Source organism: Monodelphis domestica, chromosome 4 (assembly GCF_027887165.1).
Source record: "Monodelphis domestica isolate mMonDom1 chromosome 4, mMonDom1.pri, whole genome shotgun sequence".
NCBI classification, from domain to species: domain Eukaryota; kingdom Metazoa; phylum Chordata; class Mammalia; order Didelphimorphia; family Didelphidae; genus Monodelphis; species Monodelphis domestica.
In genome coordinates, this window is record NC_077230.1 from 429,354,046 (window position 1) to 429,381,921 (window position 27,876).

The window sequence follows — 27,876 nt, forward strand, 5'->3', positions numbered from 1 at the left end:
AAATGTGTGCTTTCATCATCCTCATGTACAGATTGAGGCCAATAAAAAATCATTCCACCTCTAAAGTATATCCTTTTGGTGTCTGACTTCCCCAAGGTCACATCCCCACTTCACAATTCTATCTCTCCACCCTGCTCTCCATTCAGAACATTCCTAGAGGCAGGGACAGGAAGTTGGGATACCCTAAGGTTTGTAACAATAAAACTACATGAAATAAAAGGAAACTAAGGCCAGAGATGATCTCTCTATGGTCCTGCTGTACATTAATGTGATTATGGGAATGGAGGGTCTGTCATCTGTACATAGGAAAGTCAGACCAGTGAATTAATTGGGCAGCAGGAATTCTACAGTGGATCCAGCTACTGAATGCTAAAGCCAATAGATCAGAACCAGGCTTCACAAGAGACATGCTTCCATGTGGCATTTAATGCCACAAAGAGGAAAATATATGTCCAATGGTGAATCTCTTTGTGTGAAAGGAGACAAAGTTTATATCTTCCTTTCCATCTCCAGAATTTCCCTACCAAGGGGAATCAAGGCCAGCCCCATTGCATGACCATAGCTTATACTCCAACCAAGACTAGAAATATTCCGTGGTTCCACAGCACCAAGGGAAAGGGATTGAAGGAAAGAGTATTGGGCAGTCATTGAACCTGCGGTCCTAGAATTTGGGAGATGAAGAAGGTTGTATATCACTAGGACAGAAGAGAATAATACAATATCAATAACAAGGATGATGAAGACAACTCACATGCTTTTTATACCTACCATATAAAAAGGACCTTTACTCATAGAATGCTATTATATACAGAGAAAATGTAATTCATTTTTCCAGATAAAGAAACTGAGGCCTCAAAAGGAGGAGTCATTTACTACACAGAGAGTAGACAGAAAAGAAAGGATTCTATCCAAGTTTTATGATTCTGAGCTCAGGGCTCTTTCTACCACAATGCACTGTGCCATGGGACCAGGGGGGGGGAGAGAGTCACTTTTGTCTATTTCTGTCATGCCAGGGAAAGAGAGAGCCCCACACAAAGTTGGGGGCCCAATCCAGATACTCACCATAGATTATAATATTCTTGGTTGCAGTACGCGTCAAACCAGTGAATGAGTTAGATGCAGTACAGGTATAAGTGCCAGCATCACTCAGGGATGCAATAATAGAAAATGTGGCTGAGTTGCTGACTGGTTGTCCATTGTGTAACCAAGTGAATTGTACTGCTGGGTTAGAATCAGCAACACAGCTCAAGGTAATATTTGCCCCAGTAGGGTACTCATTGGCTGAATGTATAATTGTGGCGTTATCTGGGCCATCTGGAAGAAAGAAAAGGATTCCATATTGAGATTATGGCAGAAATAAGGGGGCATCTCCTAGTCTATAACCCATCACCAAGAACCACTGTGTCTCCCTGATCCTCCTTTGAGCTGGGAAATTCACAACTCATCTTCTACTTTTCCAGTGTGGATCTGAACTTGGAAGATCTTAGGGCTTTCTCCAGTTCAGCACCCTGGCTGGCCACCCTCAACCAGAACACATGGCAAGGCCAATTTGGGCTCCCTAAAGATGAAGGGGGTTGGGAACCTCAGAGCCTACCTCTTTAGCTCTCAGAGAAGGGACTGAATTAGCCTGGGCCTCTGGGAACACACCACCAGGCTATAAGAAGGCACCATATAGGAAGAAGCAATATACTCACAGGTAACATTCAGTGTGAATGGATTACTCCTTTTCCTAAACAATGGGTTCTCGATTTCACACACATAGGGCCCTTTGTTTTCCATTCTTCTGAGACTGCGGATAGTGAGTGTCCTCTTATCCGGCGACAGCTGTATCCTGTTACCACCTGGGGCAAGTCCATTTATGAACCACCGGTAAGCGTGAATTTGACCCGTAGCATTGCATGTCATTGAGAAGTCCTTGGTCTCCACTGCAGTGTTGTTGGAGGTGATGATGGTAGGTTTGGACAGTGGTGCTGTGCAGGGAATAGACAGAAAATGACTGTATTCGTACTTTTTCTTATCTTATAACCATATAAGTGGTTTGGAAGTGGCCTGTCTAAGACCTTGGCAAGGCTGGGGGCCAGAGACTAAAAACCTGTGATTTCAAAGGCAAAGACACCCCTTTCTATGGTGCAGATCTCATCTCCTCCAGTCCTTAAGAAAAGTTCTTCTTCAGTTCTGTGACTGACAAAGACATTCACATGGAGTCCAAGCCCCTGGTGCTCAGTCTTGATGGGCTGAGGCAAGCTGGTCTGGGGATGATAGACCACTTCATCCAGCACCTGGGCTTGGATTTGAGGCCTTTCTAACTTGGCAGAACCACCAAGAGTTTATGATTCCTTGGCCTGGACTTCTAGAAGCCAGGGTCCCTTACCTTGACAGCTTGATAAGGATATTGGGAGCCGGTGGTGTGGATAGACTAAAGTCAGGCCATGGGGAGATTGTGCTCAGAAAGGGAAACATTACTTTAACTCTGTCGAGGAAAGAAAAGGAGAGGCAGAGAGTGGGAATAGATCAGTTCTTATCAGGATACAAAAGGATGAGCCTCTGGCTGGGAGTCAGGTGAGACCTGTTTCAAGTCTGGATATATTGAACCCACAATAGCATCTCTAGAGCATAGGACATGATTTGCCCCCAGGATGTCCATACCCTTTACAGAAGATTCTAGAATTCCCTGCTTTGGGATCTTTACTTTCCTTTGGTGTTTCCTGCCCTACAGGATGAGAATGAGAATGTTGAAGGTGATCTTCAAGCTCAGATGAGGTTTTATGCTGGGAATCTAAGCTAATGGGGACTAAATTTCCCTGAGCCTTTATGGTCCAAGGAGAGACCTTTCCTGATCTCTAGTTGGAAGTTAAAATACCTCACTGAGAGAGGTATGTGTTGTAATAATTAAAGGAGTTTGGCATAAACTGTTACAGATAAAAGAGTGGTTGCCTTAAACTGTGACCTCAAAGATATGTTTTCAAATCAAAAATATAGTGGTCACCCGGGAAAAATTCCCACATATTAAATATAACCAAGTCAGCTGGGTTTTATGGAGATTTTAATTAATACAAATAAGGAATTAATGAAAGAGAGAGAATAAGAGGAAACAATGAGAAAAGAGATAGGCCAGCTTAGGCCAGCCTAGGCTTTTAAGCCTTAAGAGAGAGATCAGTCAGTATTTTATCACTCATGTAAAAAATAGACTCAGATACAGGACTACAATCCCCACGAGCCTTTGCTCCACTTCCCCAGAATGCCTTGTAATCTCACCTGGGCCAAGATCGAGAAGGGATTTAAGCTGATTCAAAAGCTTTTGAGGGGGGCTTGGGGCTTTTGGACTTCCGTTTTGCAGCAGGAGCGTCTCTTGCGTGATGTGAGGTTATTTTGTCTAGGCCTCTGGCCTAGGCACATGTTTCTTACTTGTATATTCTTTAATCTTTAATCCTTTAATAAACCTCTAAAAAATATAATACTTCTTGCAGAGAGAAACTAATTTCTACCTGCCTCAGTCTCCCCATCTCCCCTAAATTTTAATCTTTACACTCACCACAAGATTTGTCCCAAGCAAGACTCTAGTGTTCAGAGAGATACCAGTTCACCTTTGGCCAGCTCAATCTCCATCTAAGTTCAGCCACCAAGCCCTTCCCATTCATCTTTGGCCATATGAAACCTCTTCAGAGAGAGGTCCTCAGAGAGAGTTTTTCTCTCAGCTTCTGATTTCCTTTTAAAGAGAATTTTCTCCTATGTCACCTCCCCTAAGTTCTCACATCTACCAATCACAGTAGACATTTTCCAAAGGACAAACCATTCTTAATTCACACCTGAGTAGACTAAAACCTCATACCTCTTTTGTTAAGGCTTGTCCCTTACAAGTTGGCAAGTTGCCTGACCTTCATAGGTACTTAGCACCTTCCTAAAAATGGACTTAGCTTAAGGCTTTTGTTTCACTATAAGTATGAGTTAAGTACTTATTTATTGTTCAGTAAAGAGTTTACAACTTTATCTTCCTCTAAAATATGCTTAAGTATGGGTGGAGTAGAGTTCTCACATTCCTGACTAAGTCCCTTCATTGTTAAAATGGGGAATGGTCTTAACAAAGTGTTATGAAGTAGGGTCTGAGAATTTTTAAGATTCACAGTGTGCCAGAGCAATCCCTGGGGCACATCCAGGATCATCAACAGGCTTCCTTCCTGGGTCATCCATGGCCAGCTGTCTTAAAATTAATTTCCAATTTTACAGGTATAAGTGAGAAATATTTCAGCTTCCTTGACCTTTCTCCTTGTTATTTTGGTAGAGCTTGCACTCCATCCCTGGGTCTCCACTGGGAAGTTTAAGGTGAGGAAGAATGAGCCTCCCATTTGTATCCAGTAAAGCCAAGTGAGACTGACCAGGACAGTGACAAATCAGAGGTCAGCTAGCCACCTTTTGTAGTGGGGGGAGAATATGAAGAAACAGTGAGCATGCTCCTGAGCATGAAGGTCATGGTAGGACTTTTTGGAAGGTGTTTTGGCAGCATCAATGGATCCAGTGACTGACATGACATAGTGACTAGTGTTGGACTAAGAGTGAGAAAGACCTGAGTTCAAATTCTGTCTCAAAATGTTACTGGTTGTGCGACTTTCTAGCAAGTCCCTATCTGTGTCTCAGTCTCCTGATTTGTTAAATGGGTAAAATAGTCTCTCCCTCTTAGTGTTGTTGGATGAAATGAGACCATATATAAAAGCTGTGTATAAATCCCAAGAAGAGCCCAAACAAAGGTTCAGAGGAAGGAAAGTCAGAGTGTGAGACTGGGTACCAAATGTAGACTCAGGCTGTCTGAGCACACAATGCATGGCCAGAAGTATCTGTAATGCCTGCTGCCATTTTCTGAAGGGCTAAGGTTTAATGCCAGAACAAGAACACTCAAGGATAGTCTGTAGGCAATAGAGAGTCATAGAGAAGAGACATGAGCACACACATATTTTATTGAAGGGCCAATTAAGGGCACTAGAGATGCTTAGCCCAAAGAAGAAAAGACTTGAGGAGGAGGGGAGACATGTCTCCAAAGACTGGTCAAGTTATAATGGGTTTGATGCCCCTGCCAGGGGATGCTCAGTGGTTACATTGATCAGGGAGGGACTATTTCCTAATGTGTCAGTATCTTTTCTCCTTACAGCAACATTCTGGTACCCTTTTATCTCTTGTCTATCACAAAACAACTCTTTTTTAAAACCCTTACCTCCTGCATTAGAATCAATACTCTGTATTGTTTCCAAGGCAGAAGGGCCAGGCAATGGGGGTTAAGTAACTAGCTCAAGGTCACACAGCTAAGAAGTGTCTGAGGCAAGATTTGAACCCAAGATTTCCTGATCCACAGCCAGGCTCTCAATTCGCTGAGTTACCCAGCTGCCCCTGCAGATCAGCTCTTCAGAGGAGGTAATGGCTTCTTTTTCAGAAGGGGCAGGGATTATGATTGGAATCCTGGTGACTAATTGAGAACTCTACTATATTTTGTTAGAAAGATAGGCGAGTAGGATTGTGTGGCCTCTGACTCTTATTTCTCCTAGTCTGCCTCCAGAAATGTGGGAGAAAAATGTAGATGTTTCCTCTATTTCTTGACCTTCTCTAGGCCCCTGGTCTCCCTCCCTTCCCCAAGCTTGCCTTTCACACAATATTTACTGATATGGATCTCATTGTCCTTTTCAGGGTTATTCATTGTACCTCCTTTTTTCCCAACTTCATTCTCAAGCAAAAAGTCTTTACTTTTCTGTTTTTAGAAGATGTGGTAGACCTAGATTGATGTAGCCCCAAAATTAAGGAAATAAGATTTAAGAAGACAGAGCCGAAAAGAATGGAGAGGCAGCAAAGGGATCAGGGATAGGGTAGTCTAGAGATAAAGAGAGATGGAGGAGAGTTTTCAGCAAGCTGTATCTCAAGGAAACTGGTCTATGGGTTTTCCTTGACTACACAGGCCAAACAGCAAACAGTTTTAATGGACTTGACTCCCTTCTCATTTCTCTTCCAAAAATGATTTGGGATGCTTTGCAAAACTGATCTGAAGAGGATTCCTGGACTGACTCTGCAACAGTTATGAGACGCATAAACAGGCTCACATCCAACCCAATCCTTTCTTGGGTGAGGAAGGGCTCCAACATTTGCCCCTCTATAATCAGATGGAAATCAGGCTGGCTCAATCATCCCTGGCCTCAGATATTCCTCTCTTGCTATTGGTCTCCTTCTGTCCACTAGGTGGAACTACCAGTACAGGAAGGACTCATTAGTACAAAAAGTTTCAGAGTAGCAGTTGACACATAATGTGATCTAGGGCATCTTAAACTCTCTAGGGCTGTCTCTGGATACAACTGACTTCAGTTCCCTGGAAAGATCAGGAAATGTCCAATTAAACAGGAAATCTTGAAAATCAAAAAGAGAGTTTAATAAAATCAAAAGAAAATAAAAAACAGAATTAAATAATACTAGGATCTGGTTTTTAAAATATAAATACAATTAAATAGATGAAGCATTGGTTAATTTGATTAAAGATAGAAGAAAACATTATAACCAATAGCAAAAATGAAAAGGATGAATGAGTTAGCAATGAAGTTGAAATTAAGGAAATTTTGAGCACTTATTTTGAGCAATCATGTGCCAGCAAAATTGAAATGTAAGTAAAATAGATGAATACTTACAAAAAAGATTAATTGCTCAGATTAACAGAATTATAAATAGAATATTTAAACAACTCAATCTTAGAAAAAGACATTGAAGAAACCACAAATGAGTTCTCTATGAAAAAGTCCCCAGGATCAGATTGATATACCAGTGAATTACCACACTGAAGGAACAATGAATCTCAATGCTATTTAAACAATCTTAAAAATCTAGGCAATGAGGGCTATGGGGTGATCAGTAGATAGCAGGGCCTAGATTCAGGAGGACCAGGGTTCACATCTGGCCTCAGATACTTTGGATGTGTGACCACGGGCATGTCATTATCCCCCTTTTTCTAGCCTTTACTTCTCAACTTACTTTGAACCAATACTCAGAATTGATTCCAAGATGGAAGGGAAGAATTTTCAAAAATAGGTAAAGAAAGAATCCCACCAAATTCCTTTTGTGATCCAAATATATTTTTGATACCAAAGCCAGTGAAAGCAAAAACAGAAAAAGAATTGGAATACTTAAATAATCCTGTATTAGAAATAGAAATTGAACAAGGCATCACAAATGTCCCTAAGAAAAAATCCACAGGGCCTGATGGTTCTATAAGTGTGTTATATCAAACATACAACGAACAACTAATCCCAATATTATACAAAATATTTGATGTAATAAACAAACAGGGAGTTGTACCAAATTCCATTTATGACACAATTATGGTACTGATTCCAAAGCCAGGCACATCAAAAACAGAGAAAGAAAACTATAGACTAATCTCCTTCATGGACATAGATGCAAAGGTCTTAAATAGAATACTAGCAAAAAGACTCCAGCAACTGATCCTGAGGGTTATTCATTATGATCAGTTGGGATTCATACCAGATTAATATTAGGAAAATCATCCACATAATTGACCATATCAACAAGCAAACCAACAAAAATCACATGATTATCACAACAGATGCAGAAAAAGCCTTTGACTAAATACAACACTCATTCCAACTGAAAGCACTAGAAAGTATAGGAATAGAAGGGTCTTTCCTAAAAATAATAAACAGTATATGTCTAAAACCATTAGCCAACATCATCTGCAATGGAGATAAACTAGATGTATTCCCAATAAGAGCACAAGTGAAATAAGGATGCCCATTATCACCTCTACTATTTAACATTGTACTAGAAACACTAGCAGTAGCAATTAGAGAAGAAAAAGACATTGAAGGCATTAAAATAGGCAATGAGGAGATCAAGCTATCTCTCTTTGCAGATGATATGATGGTCTACTTAAAGTATCATAGAGAATCAATTAAAAGGCTAGTGGGAATAATCAACCATTTTACCCAAGTTACATGATACAAAATAAACCCACATATGTTATCAGCATTTCTATATATTTCCAATACATCTCAACAGCAAGAATAAGAAAGAGAAATTCCATTTAAAATCACCCTACACAATATAAAATATGTAGGAATCTATCTGCCAAAGCAAACACAAGAACTATATGAACACAACTACAAAACAATTTCCACAAAATTAAAACTAGATCTAAATAATTGGAAGAACATTAACTGCTCATGAGTAGGATGAGTTAACATAATAAAAATGACAATCCTACCCAAACTTATTTAGTGCCATACCCATGGAACTACCAAGAAAGTTGCTTATTGAAGTAGAAAAAACATCACAAAGTTTGTTTGGAAGAACCAAAGATCAAGGATATCCAGGGAAATAATGAAAAAAAAATGTGGAGGAAGATGTCCTAGAAGTAGCACATCTCAAACAATACTATAAATCAGGGGTCATCAAAGCAAAATGGTACTGGCTAAGAGACAGAAAGGAGAATCAGTGGAATAGACTTGGGCTAAGGGACCTCAGCAAGACTGTCTATGATAAACCCAAAGATCCCAGCTTTGAGGACCAAAATCCATTTTTTGACAAAAATGGCTGGGAAAATTGGAAGACAATATGGGAGTGATTGGGTGTGGATCAACATCTCAAACCATAAACCAAGAAAATTCAGAATGGGTGAATGACATGAATGTTAAAAGAAGGAAAATATAAGTAAATTAGGTGAACACAAAATAGTATGTATATATCAGATCTTTGGGAAAGCAAAGATTTTAAGACAAAGCAAGAGTTAGAAAGAATCACAAATGGAAAGTAAATAATTTTTATTATATTATACTAAAAAGGTTTTGTGCCAACAAAACCAATGTAACCAAAATTAGAATGGAAGCAACAAATTGGGGGAATAAATCTTCATAACAAAATCCTCTGACAAAGATCTAATTACACAAATTTATAAAGAGCTAAATAAGTTGTACAAAAAAACCATGCCATTCTCCAATTGATCAATGGGCAAGGGACATGAATAGGCAATTTTCATATGAAAAATAAAAACTATTAATAAACACAGGAAAAAAAGTGTTCTAAATCTCTTATAATCAGAGAGATGCAAATCAAAACAACTCTGAGGTATCACCTCACACCTAGCAGATTGGCTAACATGACAGCAAAGTAAAGTAATGAATGTTGCAGGGGATGTGGCAAAATTGGAACATTAATGCCCTGCTGGTGGTGTTGTGAATTGATCCAACTGTTCTGGAGGTCAATTTGGAAATATGCAGAAAGGACACTAAAAAACAGTCAGCCCTTTGATCCAGCCATAACACTGCTGGGTTTATACCCCAAAGAGATAATATGGAAAAAAAAAATTTGTACAAGAATATTCATAGCTGCACTCTTTGTGGTGGCAAAAAATTTGAAAATGAGGGGATGCCCTTCAATTGGGGAATGGCTGAAAAAATTGTGGTATATGTTGATGATGGAATACTATTGTGATCAAAGGAATAATACACTGGAGGAATTCAATGGGAACTGGAATGACCTCCAGGAATTGATGCAGAGTGAAAGGAGCAGAAGCAGGAGAACATTTTACACAGAGACTGATACGCTGTGGTACAATCAAATGTAATAGACTTCTCCATTAGTTCCAAATGCAGTGATCCTGATCAACTCGGAGGGATCTATGAGGAAGAAAACTATCCATATTCGAAGGAAAAACTGTGGGAGCAGAAACACAGAAGAAAAAGAATTGTTTCTTTACATTGATGGAAGGGGATATGATTGGGCATGTAGACTCTAAATGATCACCCTAGTGCAAACATCAACAATATCGGAATAGGTTCTGATTAAGAACACATATAAAACACAGTGAAATTGCATTTCAGCTACAGGAAGGGGTGGAGGAAGTAGAAAGAGGGAAAGGATATGATTCTTGTAACCAAGAAATAATGTTCTAAATTGACTATATAAAATTTAAAATATAACTCCATGAAATATTTCAGTAGCTATAAGACTTAAATCCTAAATATTTACATTCGCCACACTCAAGTTATGTTTTACTCCAGAACTGGCTACAAATCATGTTTGTAAATATTATGTAGAAAAATATAAAAACATGTTTGAATGGAAATAATTTCCATATGGTGCTATTTCTTTAAGTTAAATAAAGCAACTTTTTTTAAAAGATAAAAAAAAAATAGACAATAGGAGAGTTAATCCTATCTTTCACAAGAGACTGATGACTTAGCTATCCTGATCAATACATTGATCTAAGACATTTTCAAAGGATTTATGATGAAGAAATATACTCTCTACCTCCAGAGAAAGATCTGATGGTGTCTAAATGTTGTATAAACAATACTTCTTTCAATTTCTTTTTTCTTGGCTTTTGTGTTGTTGTTACAAAGTGGATAATATGTACATATGTTTTACATAATTTCATATGTACAAAGGACATCACATTTTTTGTCTTCACAATGGGTCAGGACCAGGTAGGAGGGTGGGAATGCAAAATTTTAAAAAACTGTTATAAGTAAAAATATAAAGAATTTGGAGTTTGGAAGGAAGTTTGAGATTTCCATTCCATTGAGGTCCTGGGATAAATTGGCAAATAGAATCATCTACCTACAATCTTGCAAAAGGTTTAAGATACAGGGTCCTAATTTTTTGTAGTTGCCTTTATTGAATAGTTGGAGGCATTTCCCAGAAGAACAAAAAAGGCAGAAAGTTATAAAAGCCCTTCTTAATGAGGTAATTCCTAAGATTGGATATCCCAGATCACATAATCAAAATGATAATGGTCCTGGCATCACATCACAGATTATTCTCATGATTGCTAATGCTTTGTGCTTAACCAACAACCTTCATTACACCTGGCATCCTCAGTACACAATCAACCCTGTTTGCTTCAGTTTTCTCATCAGTAAAATAAGCTGAAGAAGGGAATAACAAAACACTTCATAACTTTTGGTAAGAAACACCAAATAGGGTCATGAAGACACAGACATGTCCGAAATAACTGAACAACAATTTTTCCTTTTCTGAAAGGGAAATTTTGTGATTCTGAACAATACTGGCTGTCTCAGTCATTTTCTTCCTTTGGTTCCTCTAGTTTGGGACATACTCCTGGAAGGGGGGCAGGGACTGAGTCATTTTCCTGTATCTCAAGTCCATAGCCTAGGGACTTTTTGCTGAGAAAGTGGGTGAAAAATATTGTGGGATAGAGGTGAATGGCCAGTTGTGGCCCAGGTCAGTTAGATGAATGAATGAATGAATGAATGAATGCATGCATGCATGCATGTACCAGTGGACTGATAAGAATAGGATTAGTAATGTGGGAGATGGGGAAGGAGGGAGGAGGGCTTGGCATTCATCCAGTACTACATATCAGCCTTATCATTCAAATGAAGATAATGCTTGTGCTTTGGAACTGTATTTTAATTTAAAATCCAAGATTTTGATTTTTGTTCTAGAAAAGATCTTCAATAAGAAGCTTGCTAACTCCTAAATCCAGGGAATGAACTGTTGCAGAAAGATGCAAAAACATACATTATTACATCAAGAAGATCAAGAATGAACTTTGGATATGGTTGATTGAACTAAAATTTAATTGAACATTTATTGTAAATGTACACATTTATGACAAAAGGGACTGCCCCTAATTTGGCTTTCTGTCATTGTGCCTAGCAAAACATTGGTTTTGCTTTCTTTCTTTCTATTTCCTCCCTTACTACTCTAATTTCCTCTCAGAAAATTGAATATTGTATATATCTATAGTTAGAAGTGCATTTAGGACTACAAGATGATTATGTTAAATGATCAATGGGGAGACTAGTCACCCAGTGATCATCAGGGGGGATTGTGAATCTTAAAAATTCTCAGACCCTACTTCAGAACACTTGGTTAAGACCATTCCCCATTTTAAACAATGAAGGGACTTAGATCAGGAAGTGGGAACTCTACTTCACCCATACTTAAGCATGCCTTAGGGGAAGATAAAGTTGTAAACTCCTTGCTGAACAATGAAAAGTACTTAACCCATACTTATAGTAAGGCAAAAACCCTTAAGCTGTGCCTATTTTTAGATCTAATTCAAAAAGGTGCTAAATATCTATAAAGGTCAAACAACTTGTAAACTTGCAAGGAGCAAAGAGGTGAGAACTTACTCAGGTGTGAATTACTCAAAGTTTAGTCTACTCAGGTGTGAATTAAGAATGGTCTGTCCTTTTTAAATCGTCTACAGTGATTAGTAGTTGTAAGAACATAGGGGAGGTGATATAGAAGAAAATTCGCTTTTAAAAGGAGCTCAGAAAGGGCTCTGGGGAAATTCAGCTGGAAGGAATCAGCTGGAGAGATTGAACTGGGAAAGGCTGAATGGTGGCTGAACTTGATTGAGCTAGCTGAAGCTGAACTGTTGTCTCTCTGAACACTAAAATCTTGCTTTGGACAGATCTTGTGGTGAGTTGATAAAAGACTGACTGATCTCTCTTAAGGTTAGCCTAAGCTGGCCTAGCCTTTTTCTCATTATTTCCTTTCTCTCTCTCTCTCTCTCTCTCTCTCTCTCTCCCTTTCTTTAATTCCTCATTTGTATTAATTAAAATCTCTATAAAACCCAGCTAACTTGGGTATATTTCATATATGGGAATTTTTCCCTGGCGACCACTTTATATTTGATTTAAATCAAGACACTGTACTGAAACCATATTTTCTGCGGTCACAATTTAAGCCAACCACTCTTTTAACTGCCACAGTTTATACCAGACCACTCTTTTAACTGTTACAGAACACAATGAGATGCTATATTGCTTAGTAGACTTTAAAATGCTGGGCATCTGGAAACTCTTGTAATTAGTATCATTTCATTTCTCTGTGCATAGAAGATTACTCAGTTTAGGTCAATTCCCTGGGGGTAAGGGATAAAGCTGATCTCAATAGGTGAGCCATTGAAGTGGGAATGACCAGGAGAACCAGAGGGGAAGCAGTTAGAAACCAACAGGGGAAGAGCCAAGATGGCAGCATAGCAGGAGCTTCTCTGAATCTCCTTCTAACCAATCATTACAAAGCATCTCAAGGGGGCAGCTGGGTAGCTCAGTGAATTGAGAGCCATGCCTAGAGACGGGAGGTCCTAGGTTCAAATCTGGCCTCAGACACTTCCCAGCTGTGTGACCCTGGGCAAGTCACTTGACCCCCATTGCCTAGCCCTTACCACTCTTCTGCCTTGGAGCCAATACACAGTATTGACTCCAAGACGGAAGGTAAGGGTAAAAAAAAACAAAAAACAAAGCATCTCAAAAGGACAAAAATCAGAACCAGAGAAATAAAGGCACTCTCCCACTGGTCACAGTGTGAAAGGTAGGCAGTGAGTGAGGATTCCTATGCCATAAAGAAAAGAAACTGCTCAAATCAAAGCACTAGTTGACCACACTTTCCCCCACATCAAATACTGAACCACAGTTAATGCCAGGGCCAGGAGAATTTCCAAAGTCTCAGGGGAAGACTGAGAGCACCACAGAATACCCCTGAGGGCTGTGGCTGGCCTTGGCAGTGAGACTCAAAGCTAAATAACACAGTCCTTGCAGCAGGGGAAGCAAAGGGGCAGCCAAAAGGGTAGCCAAAGCAGAGTTGAGGATGATGAACTTAGTGCAAAACCCATGTTGCAGTTGAAAATACATGAAGCAACAGCTGAGGAAGATAGCCTTAGGAAAAAATGCTTTGAAGCAGGAACTACACATAAAAAAAAAAAACAACAGAGATCTACCTGCCCTCATTCAATCCTCAGAAAGGGAACGAAAGATACTCACAAGGCAAAGCCCTTGAGACAGAAGCTAAGAAACCAATGACCACCAACATGCAAGAATACCAATCCTAAAGGGGCAAAAGGAGTTAACAAAAAAAACCATCTTGACCCTGGAAAAATTTTTATGGAGAAAAAGAGCAAATGTAGAATATCTGTCTTGTAAAGTGGGTAGAGGAAGTGCACATCATCCTCTTCCTCATTTCTTGCTCTGGGGCCCAGGGGTCTCACATTAAAAAAAATCCCTTAAATTCTGTTTTAGAATATATATTAAATATTGTTTCTAAAGCAGAATAGCATAAGGGCTTGGGATTTGGGGGTAAGTGGAATGCCCAGGGTAACAGAGATACAAAGTGACTAAGGACAGATTTGAAGCTAGATCCTTCTGACTCCAGGCCTGTCCCCTCTATTCACTGAGCCCTTTCATCTTGTTGTGAGAAAAAGAGAAACCATTAAAAGGAGAAAGCTGTGGGAGAGACCTGAGAACTAGAGAATTACCACCATTCTCGGAAGGAAATGCTTCCTCAGTGTTCCAATTCCTGCATGATCCAGCAACTTTAGCACTAGATGACTGGCATGGAGAGGTGCCTTATTAGTCTATTTCAGACTTCTCCTAATTCATAAACTCTTCATGTGTTTCTGATTTCTCTTTATTGAGATTCCTTAGTAGCAGGAAAACTCACCAAAGGAAGACACCCACATCTCACATACAGTGCCAAAAACAAGGTGGTGAAGTATGGGTGAGAATATGACTCCTGGGAAACAAGTCCTCTTCTGCAAGTCTGACTTGGCCAGATTGGGCTGGATGGCTCTTGCCACTCTGTGGCTCAGAATAGGGCAAGGCTTTCTCTCTAGGACTGGGAGGGAAGAATCCCAGGTGCCTTTCATAAGTTAGGTAAAGGAGGAACCTGGCCCTTGGAAGTCCATGCCTCCAAATTTGGAAAAGATACAGAAATGGAGACTTCCGGTTAAGATGGCGGCTTAGAGAAAGCTCAAGTTCAGATCTCCGGAAAAACCTTCCCAACCGATCTCAAACTATAAGCTCCTAAGGCGCCGAAATTCAAAACGATCAACAGCACAGACCCTGGGAACCCTCCTCCTGGACCTGGACCCGGTTCAAAAGGTACGGCTCCCCTCAAAAGCCAGAACCCGAGATCCCTCGGACCTCAGGGGTAGGAGCGCAGAGTCCAAGGCAGAAGCCGCAGCCCTGCCGGCTGGGCTCAGAGAGCAGAACCCTCAGGGCCTTCTACAGTCCCGGTGAAAGTTACTGCCTGGGGCTTCCGCTGCAGAGAGCTGGTCAAAACAACAGCAACCCTCAGGGCGGGCAAGACAGCCTCACGGGCTGGATCCTGCTATCCAAGTCTCAGTGAAAGTCCTTGCTCTCGGAGCTTGGGTTAGCTGCAGCCCATCCCCCCGCAGGCCGACGAAACAGCCTCACTGCCAGCAATTCTGAAGGCAACTTCCTGAAAGCAACTTGGTCCGACCCTTCCATTCCAGTTCCAGTGAGGCATATTCAGTTTAACCCAGGGAAAGTCATAGAACCATCTGCCCAGGACTAAAGCCTCTGAACACCAGACAGAGACAAGAAAAGCCAATCCTCCACATTCAGAGATGGAAAACTCCACAGAAGCACAGAAGCCCCAAAATACCAAGAAAAATAAGAAGAAAGGGGCGACTTTGGACACATTCTATGGAGCCAAAATACAAAATACAGAGCAGATAGAAGATAATATAAAAGAAAATGCTCCAAAACCTTCCAAAGGAAATGGAAACTCTCCACAAACCTATGAAGAATTTGAATCAGAAATGACCAAAAAGATGGAAGCCTTCTGGGAGGAAAAGTTGGAAATAATGCAAAAGAAATTCACGCATCTACAAAACCAGTTTGACCAAACTGTAAAAGAAAACCAGGCTTTAAAGGCCAGAATCAGGCAGCTGGAAGACAACGATCGTGTAAAAGAGCAAGAATCAATAAAGCAAAGCCAAAATACCAAGAAATTAGAAGAGAACATAAAATATCTCACCGACAAGGTGATAGATCTGGAAAATAGGGGGAGAAGGGATAATTTAAGAATAATTGGACTCCCAGAAAAGCCAGAAATAAACACCAAACTGGACATGGTGATACAAGATATAATCAAAGAAAATTGCCCAGAGATTCTAGAACAAGGGGGCAATACAGCCACTGACAGAGCTCACAGAACACCTTCTACACTAAACCCCCAAAAGACAACTCCCAGGAATGTAATTGCCAAATTCCAAAGCTATCAAACAAAAGAAAAAATCCTACAGGAAGCCAGAAAAAGACAATTTAGATATAAAGGAATGCCAATCAGGGTCACACAAGACCTTGCAAGTTCTACTCTGAATGATCGTAAGGCATGGAACATGATCTTCAGAAAGGCAAGAGAGCTGGGTCTCCAACCAAGAATCAGCTACCCAGCAAAACTGACTACATACTTCCAAGGGAAAGTATGGGCATTCAACAAAATAGAAGACTTCCAACTTTTTGCAAAGAAAAGACCAGAGCTCTGTGGAAAGTTTGATACCGAAAATCAAAGAGCAAGGAATACCTGAAAAGGTAAATATTAAGGAAAGGGGAAAATGTTATCTTCTTCTTTTACTCAAACTCTCTTCTATAAGGACTACATTTATATCAACCTATGTATACTAATATGTGGGGAAAATGTAATGTATAAATAGGGGGTAAAGAAAGACCAAATAGAATAATCATTCTCACACAAAGATTCATATGGGAAGGGGAGGGGAAGAAAACTCCTATAAGAAGGAGAGGAAGAGAGGGGGCGGGGGATTTACTTAAACCTCAATCTCAGGGAAATCAACTCTGAGAGGGAAAAATATCCAGATCCATTGGGATCTTGAATTCTATCTTACCCAACAAGGGTAAGGAGAAGGGAAAACCAAGGGGGGGAGGGGGAGAGAGAGAACAAAGAGGGAGGGAAAGAGAGGGGGGAAGGGGAGGGAACAAAAAGGGAGGGACTAAAAAGGGAAACATCAAGGGAGGGGACAAGGGGGACTGTTTCAAAGTAAATCACTGGACTAAAAGGTAGAGACGAAGAAGAATAGGTTAGAATTAGGGAAGGCAATCAAAATGCCAGGGAGTCCACAAATGACAATCATAACTTTGAACGTGAATGGGATGAACTCACCCATAAAACGTAGACGAATAGCAGAATGGATTAGAATCCAAAACCCTACCATATGTTGTCTTCAAGAAACACACATGAGGCGGGTTGACACCCACAAGGTCAGAATTAAAGGATGGAGTAAGATCTTCTGGGCTTCAACTGATAGAAAGAAGGCAGGAGTGGTAATCATGATATCCGATAAAGCCAATGCAAAAATAGACCTGATCAAAAGGGATAGGGAAGGTAATTATATTTTGTTAAAAGGGACTATAGACAATGAGGAAATATCATTAATCAATATGTATGCACCAAATAATATAGCACCCAAATTTCTAATGGAGAAACTAGGAGAATTGAAGGAAGAAATAGACAATAAAACCATACTAGTGGGAGACTTAAACCAACCATTATCAAATTTAGATAAATCAAATCAAAAAATAAATAAGAAAGAGGTAAAAGAAGTGAATGAAATCTTAGAAAAATTAGAATTAATAGACATATGGAGAAAAATAAATAGGGATAAAGAGGAATACACCTTCTTCTCAGCACCACATGGCACATTCACAAAAATTGACCATACATTAGGTCACAGAAACATAGCACACAAATGCAGAAAAGCAGAAATAATGAATGCAGCCTTCTCAGATCACAAGGCAATAAAAATAATGATTAGTAATGGTACATGGAAAACCAAATCTAAAACCAATTGGAAATTAAACAATATGATACTCCAAAACCATTTAGTTAAAGAAGAAATCATAGAAACAATTAATAATTTCATCGAGGAAAATGACAATGGCGAAACATCCTTTCAAACCTTTTGGGATGCAGCCAAAGCAGTAATCAGAGGTAAATTCATATCCCTGAATGCTTATATTAACAAACAAGGGAGAGCAGAGATCAATCAATTGGAAATGCAAATGAAAAAACTGGAAAGCGATCAAATTAAAAACCCCCAGCAGAAAACCAAATTAGAAATCCTAAAAATTAAGGGAGAAATTAATAAAATCGAAAGTGATAGAACTATTGATTTAATAAATGAGACAAGAAGCTGGTACTTTGAAAAAACAAACAAAATAGACAAGGTACTGGTCAATCTAATTAAAAAAAGAAAGGAAGAAAAGCAAATTCACAGCATTAAAGATGAAAAGGGGGACAGCACCTCTGATGAAGAGGAAATTAAGGCAATCATTAGAAATTACTTTGCCCAATTATATGGCAATAAATACACCAATTTAGGAGAAATGGATGAATATATACAAAAATACAAACTGCCTAGACTAACAGAAGAGGAAATAGAATTCCTAAATAATCCCATATCAGAAATTGAAATCCAACAAGCCATCAAAGAACTTCCTAAGAAAAAATCCCCAGGGCCTGATGGATTCACCTGTGAATTCTATCAAACATTCAGAGAACAGTTAATCCCAATACTACACAAACTATTTGACATAATAAGCAAAGAGGGAGTTCTACCAAACTCCTTTTACGACACAAACATGGTACTGATTCCAAAACCAGGCAGGTCAAAAACAGAGAAAGAAAACTATAGGCCAATCTCCCTAATGAATATAGATGCAAAAATCTTAAATAGGATACTAGCAAAAAGACTCCAGCAAGTGATCAGAAGGATCATTCACCATGATCAAGTAGGATTCATACCAGGGATGCAGGGCTGGTTCAACATTAGGAAAACCATCCACATAATTGACCACATCAACAAGCAAACTAGCAAGAACCACATGATTATCTCAATAGATGCAGAAAAAGCCTTTGATAAAATACAACACCCATTCCTATTAAAAACACTAGAAAGCATAGGAATAGAAGGGTCATTCCTAAAAATAATAAACAGTATATATCTAAAACCAACAGCTAATATCATCTGCAATGGGGATAAACTAGATGCATTCCCAATAAGATCAGGAGTGAAACAAAGATGCCCATTATCACCTCTACTATTTGACATTGTACTAGAAACACTAGCAGTAGCAATTAGAGAAGATAAAGGAATTGAAGGCATCAAAATAGGCAAGGAGGAGACCAAGTTATCACTCTTTGCGGATGACATGATGGTCTACTTAAAGAATCCTAGAGATTCAACCAAAAAGCTAATTGAAATAATCAACAACTTTAGCAAAGTTGCAGGATACAAAATAAACCCACATAAATCATCAGCTTTTCTATATATCTCCAACACAGCTCAGCAGCAAGAACTAGAAAGAGAAATCCCATTCAAAATCACCTTAGACAAAATAAAATACCTAGGAATCTATCTCCCAAGACAAACACAGGAACTATATGAACACAACTACAAAACACTCACCACACAACTAAAACTAGACTTGAACAAATGGAAAAACATTAACTGCTCATGGATAGGACGAGCCAATATAATAAAAATGACCATCCTACCCAAACTTATTTATCTATTTAGTGCCATACCCATTGAACTACCAAAATACTTCTTCACTGATTTAGAAAAAACTATAACAAAGTTCATTTGGAAGAACAAAAGATCAAGGATATCCAGGGAAATAATGAAAAAAAAACACACATGATGGGGGCCTTGCAGTCCCTGACCTAAAACTATATTACAAAGCAGCAGTCATCAAAACAATTTGGTACTGGCTAAGAAACAGAAAGGAAGATCAGTGGAATAGACTGGGGGAAAGCGACCTCAGCAAGACAGTATACGATAAACCCAAAGATCCCAGCTTTTGGGACAAAAATCCACTATTCGATAAAAACTGCTGGGAAAATTGGAAGACAGTGTGGGAGAGACTAGGAATAGATCAACACCTCACACCCTACACCAAGATAAATTCAAAATGGGTGAGTGACTTAAACATAAAGAAGGAAACCATAAGTAAATTGGGTAAACATAGAATAGTATACATGTCAGACCTTTGGGAGGGGAAAGGCTTTAAAACCAAGCAAGATATAGAAAGAATCACAAAATGTAAAATAAATAATTTTGACTACATCAAACTAAAAAAGCTTTTGTACAAACAAAACCAATATAACTAAAATCAGAAGGGAAACAACAAATTGGGAAAAAATCTTCATAGAAACCTCTGACAAAGGTTTAATTACTCATATTTATAATGAGCTAAATCAATTGTACAAAAAATCAAGCCATTCTCCAATTGATAAATGGGCAAGGGAAATGGATAGGCAGTTCTCAGATAAAGAAATCAAAACTATTAACAAGCACATGAAGAAGTGTTCTACATCTCTTATAATCAGAGAGATGCAAATCAAAACAACTCTGAGGTATCACCTCACACCTAGCAGATTGGCTAACATAACAGCAAAGGAAAGTAATGAATGCTGGAGGGGATGTGGCAAAATAGGGACATTAATTCATTGCTGGTGGAGCTGTGAAATGATCCAACCATTCTGGAGGGCAATTTGGAACTATGCCCAAATGGTGCTAAAAGAATATCTACCCTTTGACCCAGCCATAGCACTGCTGGGTCTGTACCCCAAAGAGATAATGGACACAAAGACTTGTACAAAAATATTCATAGCTGCGCTCTTTGTGGTGGCCCAAAACTGGAAAACGAGGGGATGCCCATCAATTGGGGAATGGCTGAACAAACTGTGGTATATGTTGGTGATGGAATACTATTGTGCTAAAAGGAATAATAAAGTGGAGAAGTTCCATGGAGAATGGAACAACCTCCAGGAAGTGATGCAGAGCGAGAGGAGCAGAACCAGGAGAACATTGTACACAGAGACTAATACACTGTGGTATAATCGAACGTAATGGACTTCTCCATTAGTGGCGGTGTAATGTCCCTGAACAACTTGCAGGGACCCAGGAGAAAAAAACACCATTCATAAGGAAAGGATAAACTATGGGAGTGGAAACGCCGAGAAAAAGCAACTGCCTGAATACAGAGGTTGAGGGGACATGACAGAGGATGGACTCTAAATGAACACTCTAATGCAAATACTATCAACAAAGCAATGGGTTCAAATCAAGAAAACATCTAATGCCCAGTGGACTTACGCGTTGGCTATGGGGGGTGGGGGGGGAGGAAAAGAAAATTATCTATGTCTTTAACGAATAAGGCTTGGAAATGATCAAATAAAATATATTTTAAAAAAAAGATACAGAAATGGAGATTGGAGAAGTCTTTCAGAACAAAGGGGCCACTAGGAGAACCCACTGGTGGCTAACTCTGTTGGTTCTTAAATTTATTTGCAGGGATTGGATACTAACGATTTGTACTTTGTAAGGACATGGTAGTTGTCCCTGAATAAGTATCAGATATGATTTGACTAAGGTCTCAATCAGAGCAATTGAGTTACTTGAGAAAGAAGGGATACTTAGAGAAGAGTTGTCTTTGGAGCTTCTTAAAATATAAGATTACTTCCCAGGCACCAGGGTTTCTTTCCCCCTCCCTCCTCAAGCCTCATCACTGACATGCAACTACCTCAAAGTTAGTCCTTCAGCCATATACACTATTATTCTCCTACTCAGCTAGCCTATGGAGTGTTGGATCTTTCTCAGTAGTCTTTTTCCTACACTAGGTTATGTAATATTTTAATTTGAGAAATTGTTTGGAGCTGTAGTAGTAGTAGTAGTAGTAGTAGTAGTAGTAGTAGTAGTAGTAGTAGTAGTAGTAGTAGTAGTTGTTGTTGTTGTTGTTGTAGTTGTAGTAGTAGTAGTAGTATTGGTAAAGAGAGGGGAAAATGGAAGAAAGGTCAAGAGATATTAGTGTTAAAAGGAATTTCCCTCCAGATTATGTGTTTTTGTTTGATATCATCAATCACTGACCTGTAGGTCATTTATCATTGAGATTGACTGGTATTGAGAAACCCTCAGAGAAAGGAAGTTGAAACCAAGGAGAAGGGAAACTGATCCGACAGAAACTGCCCCCTTGTTAATCCAAGGAATTGCTCCTGCTCTTCTCTCTCTCTCTCTCTCTCTCTCTCTCTCTCTCTCTCTCTCTTTCCAGTTTGACATGTACTATCATTTTGTTCAGTCTCTTTACATTTAACTCTTCCTAAACTATTCTTAAGTAAGTTATTATAGTTTATTTAGATTGGCTAAAATACACCAAGATGTTGACCAGAACCAGTAATCAAGACTGATCAAAGCTACAACCGCACTGCAGAAAACTTTGGATTGGTGAGAAATGGTTAAGTATTGGGGGAGGGAAGCAAGCTGAACTTTTGCTTTTTTCCCCAAATAGAGCCAGGTTTGGGGATTAAGCTCTAATTAATGATTAAATTACAGCTAGGAAATATTGTGGATGGAGTCTGGAGTCAAAAAACTCATCTTTCTGAGTTCAAATCTGGTCTCAGACACTCAATAGATGTGTGACCCTGGGAAAGTCACTTCACCATCTTTGCCTCAGTTTTCTCATCTGTAAAATGAGCTAGACAAGGAGTGCAAACCCCTCCAGCATCTCTGCTAAGAAATGGAGTAAGGAAGAGTTGTACATGACTCTATAATTACTTGTTAACAATTTCTCCTCACACATAAGGGTTTTGCTTTCCATCATCATTTGCCTCTATGATTCTAGTTCAGCCCTCTGTGGCCACACAGAACACTTCTAAATCCTCTTCCACGTAAGAGTCCAGAATATTGCTATCAGGCCTCTCCCCAAAGCTTTCTATTCCTTTTTCTAATATGTAGTTCCTCAATTGATCTTCAGAGACTCCCAAACCCTCAGCAATCTGGCTGAACACTCCCCAGTTCACTGTTGCCCCTTGTAAAATGTGTCATCTAGAACCAAATACAATAGTAAAAGTGCCATCTGATAGTAAAGAAGGGCAGCTATCTCCTTATTCTTGGAAATGGACATGCTTCTCTTAAGACGGCATTAGTGGTTGGGATAGTTGTGTAGCTCAGTGGATTGAGAGCCAGGCCTAGAGATCAGAGGTTCTGGGATCAAATCTGACCTCAAATAATTCCTAGCTATATGACCCTGGGCCACTCACTTAACTTCCATTGCATAGTATTGATCCTACGTCTGATAGGTAAGGGTTAAAATAAAGTTTGCATTATGTTTTTTCAACTACTCTATTACCTTTCCTACAGATAATAACTTTGTGGTTCTCTCAATCATCCCCAAGATCTCTTTATGAAATCTAACTTGGCATTAATGATCTGTATCCAATTTCCCCTTTTTTTAAATCAACCATGCCCCATTAATTTAACTTTTTTCTATGACATGTATACTAGTAACTGCCCATCGAGGTCGATTTTTTTTTTGTGATTTTGACATTTTGTATTCCAGGATAGGACCTGATATCAATTCCCAATAATATTCATATTATCACATTCCACCTACTGTACCAGCTTCCTGAACTACTTCTACATCCTATCTGTTTTTACCATCCCTATCATGCCAATTTTTTCTTTCTCTATATTTTCCTTCCAGGTCCAAAATTATGCTTTCTGCTTGTCTACAGAATTACTAGAACATTAATGGTCACCATTTACTAAGGTCTTTAAAGATATTATTTCATTTGAGCCAAGTCACTCATAGGAACATTGAACAGAATGAGTTCAAGAACAGAAACTTCAGAAGATTTGTCTGAACTGATGCAGAATGAAGTGAGTAGAACAAGAAGGTAATTTATACAATAACGATAGTGTTGTGAAGTCAAAGAACTTTGAAAAACTTGGGACCTCTGATCAATGCAGTGGCTGACAAGGACTGCAGAAGACCCATGATAATAAGTTACTCACTTCCTACAAAAAGCTACAGACTTGCTATGAAATCAGCTGCCTCAATTCAGAAATAGGATGGACTCAGGCTGTAAGTTGCAACAGATATTTATTGAGATTGAGAATTACTTTACCTTGATATGTCCACATGAGTATTTTAATCTTGAAAGAATTACTAATATATTAATATTGCAACCTATGTGCTCAGGTATCATATTCACAGATATATTAGTTCTTGATCATTGTATTTAATAGGTACTCTATTAATTTTGACTACTCTTCAAATCTACATCCCAAAGGTCAGAAGAATTCCTGGGTAGGCTGCCACATTGTCCTAGTTCCCACCTTGCCAGACCAGATTCCATACAAGGTCATATGCTGAGTTAATCTACTCCTCTTTGATCTTGTAGTTGTCAGGTGAGCCGATATTAAGTCTTATGCCATGTCACATGAACATTAGCTACCTCCCATTCCCCATTGCTTGATCCTCCAGTAAAAGATTGAGGAAATATGTAGTTCATTCTCTCTCTCTCTCTCTCTCTCTCTCTCTCTCTCTCTCTCTCTCTCTCTCTCTCTCTCTCTCTCCCATCATCAGAGGAGCACACAGGCTGGATCCCAAGCTCTTTAATTCCTGGCTCTGAGTCTTTCTTCCTTTATTATATTCCCTCTTTCTCTATATCCCCTTTACCCATTTTTCCTCATTTTCTAACTCTCCTTTTCAGGTGTCCAACTAAGAATATATTAATTTGTGGCTATAGGCAGACACAACCCATACATGTCCCAAACATATTCTTTTTCATTAGTGGTAGAAGGTAGAAGGGGAACAGAAAATAGATTGTGATTAATTGGAAAAAGTAAATTAAGAAAAAGTTCCTTTCAAACACAGGTGTCAAATACATAGACTGCAACATTGCCAGGTGCTGCCTGAACCAGGTCAAAAGGTAATTGGGAAATAGTTGTAGCAGTCCACCCCTAGCTATGGGCAAGGGGAACAGTCGGTATGTACAGATTGCCTTAGAAGAGAGCATGCTCAGTCTTGAGCATGCTAAGTATTGCACATGGCTGGGAAAGCCTCTGACCCTTGACCCCAGCTTCCCCCAGGTTAAGTGGGAACACAGGTTTCTTTGTGCTCACCTGGTTAAGAGAAACCACACCTATACCTTGTCATTAACCAATGATCATCATCCCTGTGTACTGTGTATATTTGCATATCAAAGATTATATATAGCCCAGCAAGCTCTGCCTCTCTCTCTCTCTTTCAGGCTAGCTGATGGCTGTCCTGGCAGGACTTGGCCTCTGGCCAAGCTCCATCTTTAAATCTTCTCTATCTCTCTTTCATCTCTCTGACCTGTGTGGGATTAAATGTGGATCTCTGGCCTGGTAAAAGCCTTTGGAAGGGTCCTTTGATCAGAGCTTAGCTGTGGCTCATGGAAAATTAATAAAGACTCATTCCTGCCACCTCATATCTCTAATTTGACTCCGTCATCCCCCTTGTGGTATCTAAAACTTCTATCCTATCTCTATCTTCCTACCTTAAAGCTTCTCTCCCCTCTGAGGAAGCTTTAATCGTTAACCAAAAAAAAAAAGATACACAGATAATTATATGCTAAATTAAAATGTGTGCTTTAAGCATCCTTATGTACAGATTTAGCCCAATAAAAAGTCATCCCTCCTGTAAAGTATATGCTGTTGGTATCTGACTTTCCAGAGGTCACTTCCACACATCAAAATTCTATTTCTCCCCCTGCTCTCCATTCAGAATATACCCAGAGTCAGGGACAGGAAGCTGGGATACCCCTAAGAATTATAACAATAAAGCTGCATGAAATAAAAGGAAACTAAGGCCAGAGATGACCTCTCTATGGTCCTGCTGCCATTAGTGTGATTATGGGAATGGAGGGTCTGTCATCTGTACATAGGAAAGTCAGACCAGTGAATTAATTGGGCAGCAGGAATTCTACAGTGGAAACAGTTACTGGAGGCTAAAGTCAATAGATCAGAATCAGGTTAAATAACTGACATGCTTCCATGTGGCATTTTACGCTACAAAAAGGAAAAATATAGAAGCAATGGTGAATCCCTATGTGTGAAAGCAGACAAAGTTTACATTCTCCTTTCCATCTCCAGAATTTCCCTGCCAAAGAGGACCAAGACCAGCCCCATTGCATGACCAGAGCTTATACTCCAACCAAGACTAGAAATATTCTGTGGTTTCACAGCACCAAGGGAAAGGGACTGAAGGAAAGAGTATGGGGCAGTCATTGAAACTGCAGTCCTAGAAGGTGGGACACAAAGAAAGTTGTATGCTACTGGGACAGAAGAGAATAATACAATATCAATAACAAGGATGATGATGACAATTCACATGTTTTTGTGCCTAACATGTAAAAAGTACTTTCCCCACATAAAATCCTATTATATACAGAGCAAATATTATGCACTTTTCCAGATGAAGAAGCTGAGGATGTGAAAGGAGGAGACACACTTACCACACAGATAATAGACAGAGGAGGAATGATTAAATCCAAGTTTCATGATTCTGAGTAGAAGGTTCCTTCTACCACAATGCAATGTGCCATGGGACCACGGAGGCAGAATGTCACTTATGTCTATTTCTCTCCATGTCTATTTCTGCCAGGGAAAGAGAGAGCCCAACACAAAGTTGGGGGCCCAATCAAGCTACTCACCATAGATCATAAGAGTCTTGTTTGCAGTGCGCGTCAAGCCAGTAAATGAGTTAGTTGCAATACAGGTATAGTTTCCGATATGATTCAGGGATGTAATAATAGAAAATGAGGCTGAGTTGTTGACAGATTTTCCATTCTGTAACCAAGTGAATTGTGCTGGTGGGTTAGAATCAGCAACACAGCTCAAGGTAACATTTATCCCCGTTGTGAACTGATCGCTTATATGGTCAATTGTGGCAATATCTGGGCCATCTGGGGGAAAAAGAAGGATTCCATATTTAGATTATGGCAGAAAAGAAGGGCATCTCCTAGTCTGTAACCCATCACCAGGGACCACTGTGATGCTCCTTTGAGCTGGGAAATTCACAGCTCCTCCTCTACTTTTACAGTTTGGATCTGAACTTGGAAGATCTTAGGGCTTTCTCCAGTTCAGCACCCTGGATGGCCACCCTCCACCAGAACACATGACAAGGCCAATCTGGGCTCCCTAAAGATGAAGGGTTTTGGGAACCTCAGAGCCTAGCTCTTTAGTTCTCAGAGAAGGGACTGAATTAGCCTGGCCTCTGGGAACAAACCACCAGGCTATAAGCATGCAACATATAGGAAGAAGCAATATACTTACAGGCAACATCCAGTGTGAATGGATCACTCCTATTGCTATAAAATGGATTCCGGATTTCACACTCATATGGCCCTTTGTTATCTCTTCTTGTGAGCCTGCTGAGAGTGAGTGTCCTCTTATCTGGCGACAGCTGTATCCTGCTACCAGCTGGGGCAACTCCGTTTATGAACCACTGGTAAGTGTGAATTTGGCCTGTAGCCTGGCATGTCAATGAGAAGTCCTTGGTCTCCACTGCAGTAATGTTGGAGGTGACAATGGTAGGTTTGGACAGTGGCGCTGCGCAGAGAATAGACAGAAAATGACTGTGTTGGTTCGTTTTCTTACCTTATAACCAAATAAGTGGTTTGGAAGTGGCCTGTCAAAGACCTTGGCAGGCTGGAGGCCAGACACCAAGAACCTGTGATTTCAATAGCAAAGCTCCCCCCTTTCTCTGGTGCAGATCTCATCTCCTCCAGGCCTTAGGAAAAGTTCAGCTTCAGTTCCTGTGACTGACAAAGACATTCACATGGAGTCCAAGCCCGGGTGCTCAGTCTTTCTGGGCTGAGGCAAGCAGGACTGGGGATGACAGACCCCTTCATCCAGCACCTGGGCTTGGATTTGAGGCCTTTATAGCTTGGCAGAACCACCAAGAGTTTATGATTCCTTGGCCTGGGCTTTCGGAAGCCAGTGTTCCTTACCTTGACAGCTTGATAAGGATATTGGGAGAGGTTGGTGTGGATAGACTAGGGACAGGCCACAGGGAGACTGTGCTCAGAAAGGGAAACATTACTTTAATTCTGAAGAGAAAAGAAAAGGAAAGGCAGAGAGTGGAAATAGATCAGTTAGTATCAGGGAACAAAAGGAAGAGCCTCAGGCTGGGAGTCAGGTCAGACCTGGTTCAAGTCTGGAGATTTCAAACCCACAATAACATCTCTGGTGCCTAGGACATGATTTGTCCACAGGAAGTAGTTCCTACCCTTTAC

The 27,876-nt window shown here is 39.8% G+C and overlaps 1 protein-coding gene across 1 annotated transcript; it reads right to left on the bottom strand.

Annotated features, from left to right (window-relative positions):
- Positions 1–902: 902 nt before the first annotated feature.
- LOC130453972 (carcinoembryonic antigen-related cell adhesion molecule 1-like) lies at positions 903–26,569 on the bottom strand. The gene is made up of 3 exons (XM_056796427.1): positions 26,293–26,569; positions 1,695–1,970; positions 903–1,314 (listed from the first exon to the last, which is right to left on the bottom strand). Exons 1-3 carry the CDS (start codon positions 26,300–26,302, stop codon positions 986–988), a joined length of 615 nt encoding a protein of 204 aa, XP_056652405.1. The 5' UTR covers positions 26,303–26,569; the 3' UTR covers positions 903–985.
- Between the last annotated feature and the right edge of the window lie 1,307 nt (positions 26,570–27,876).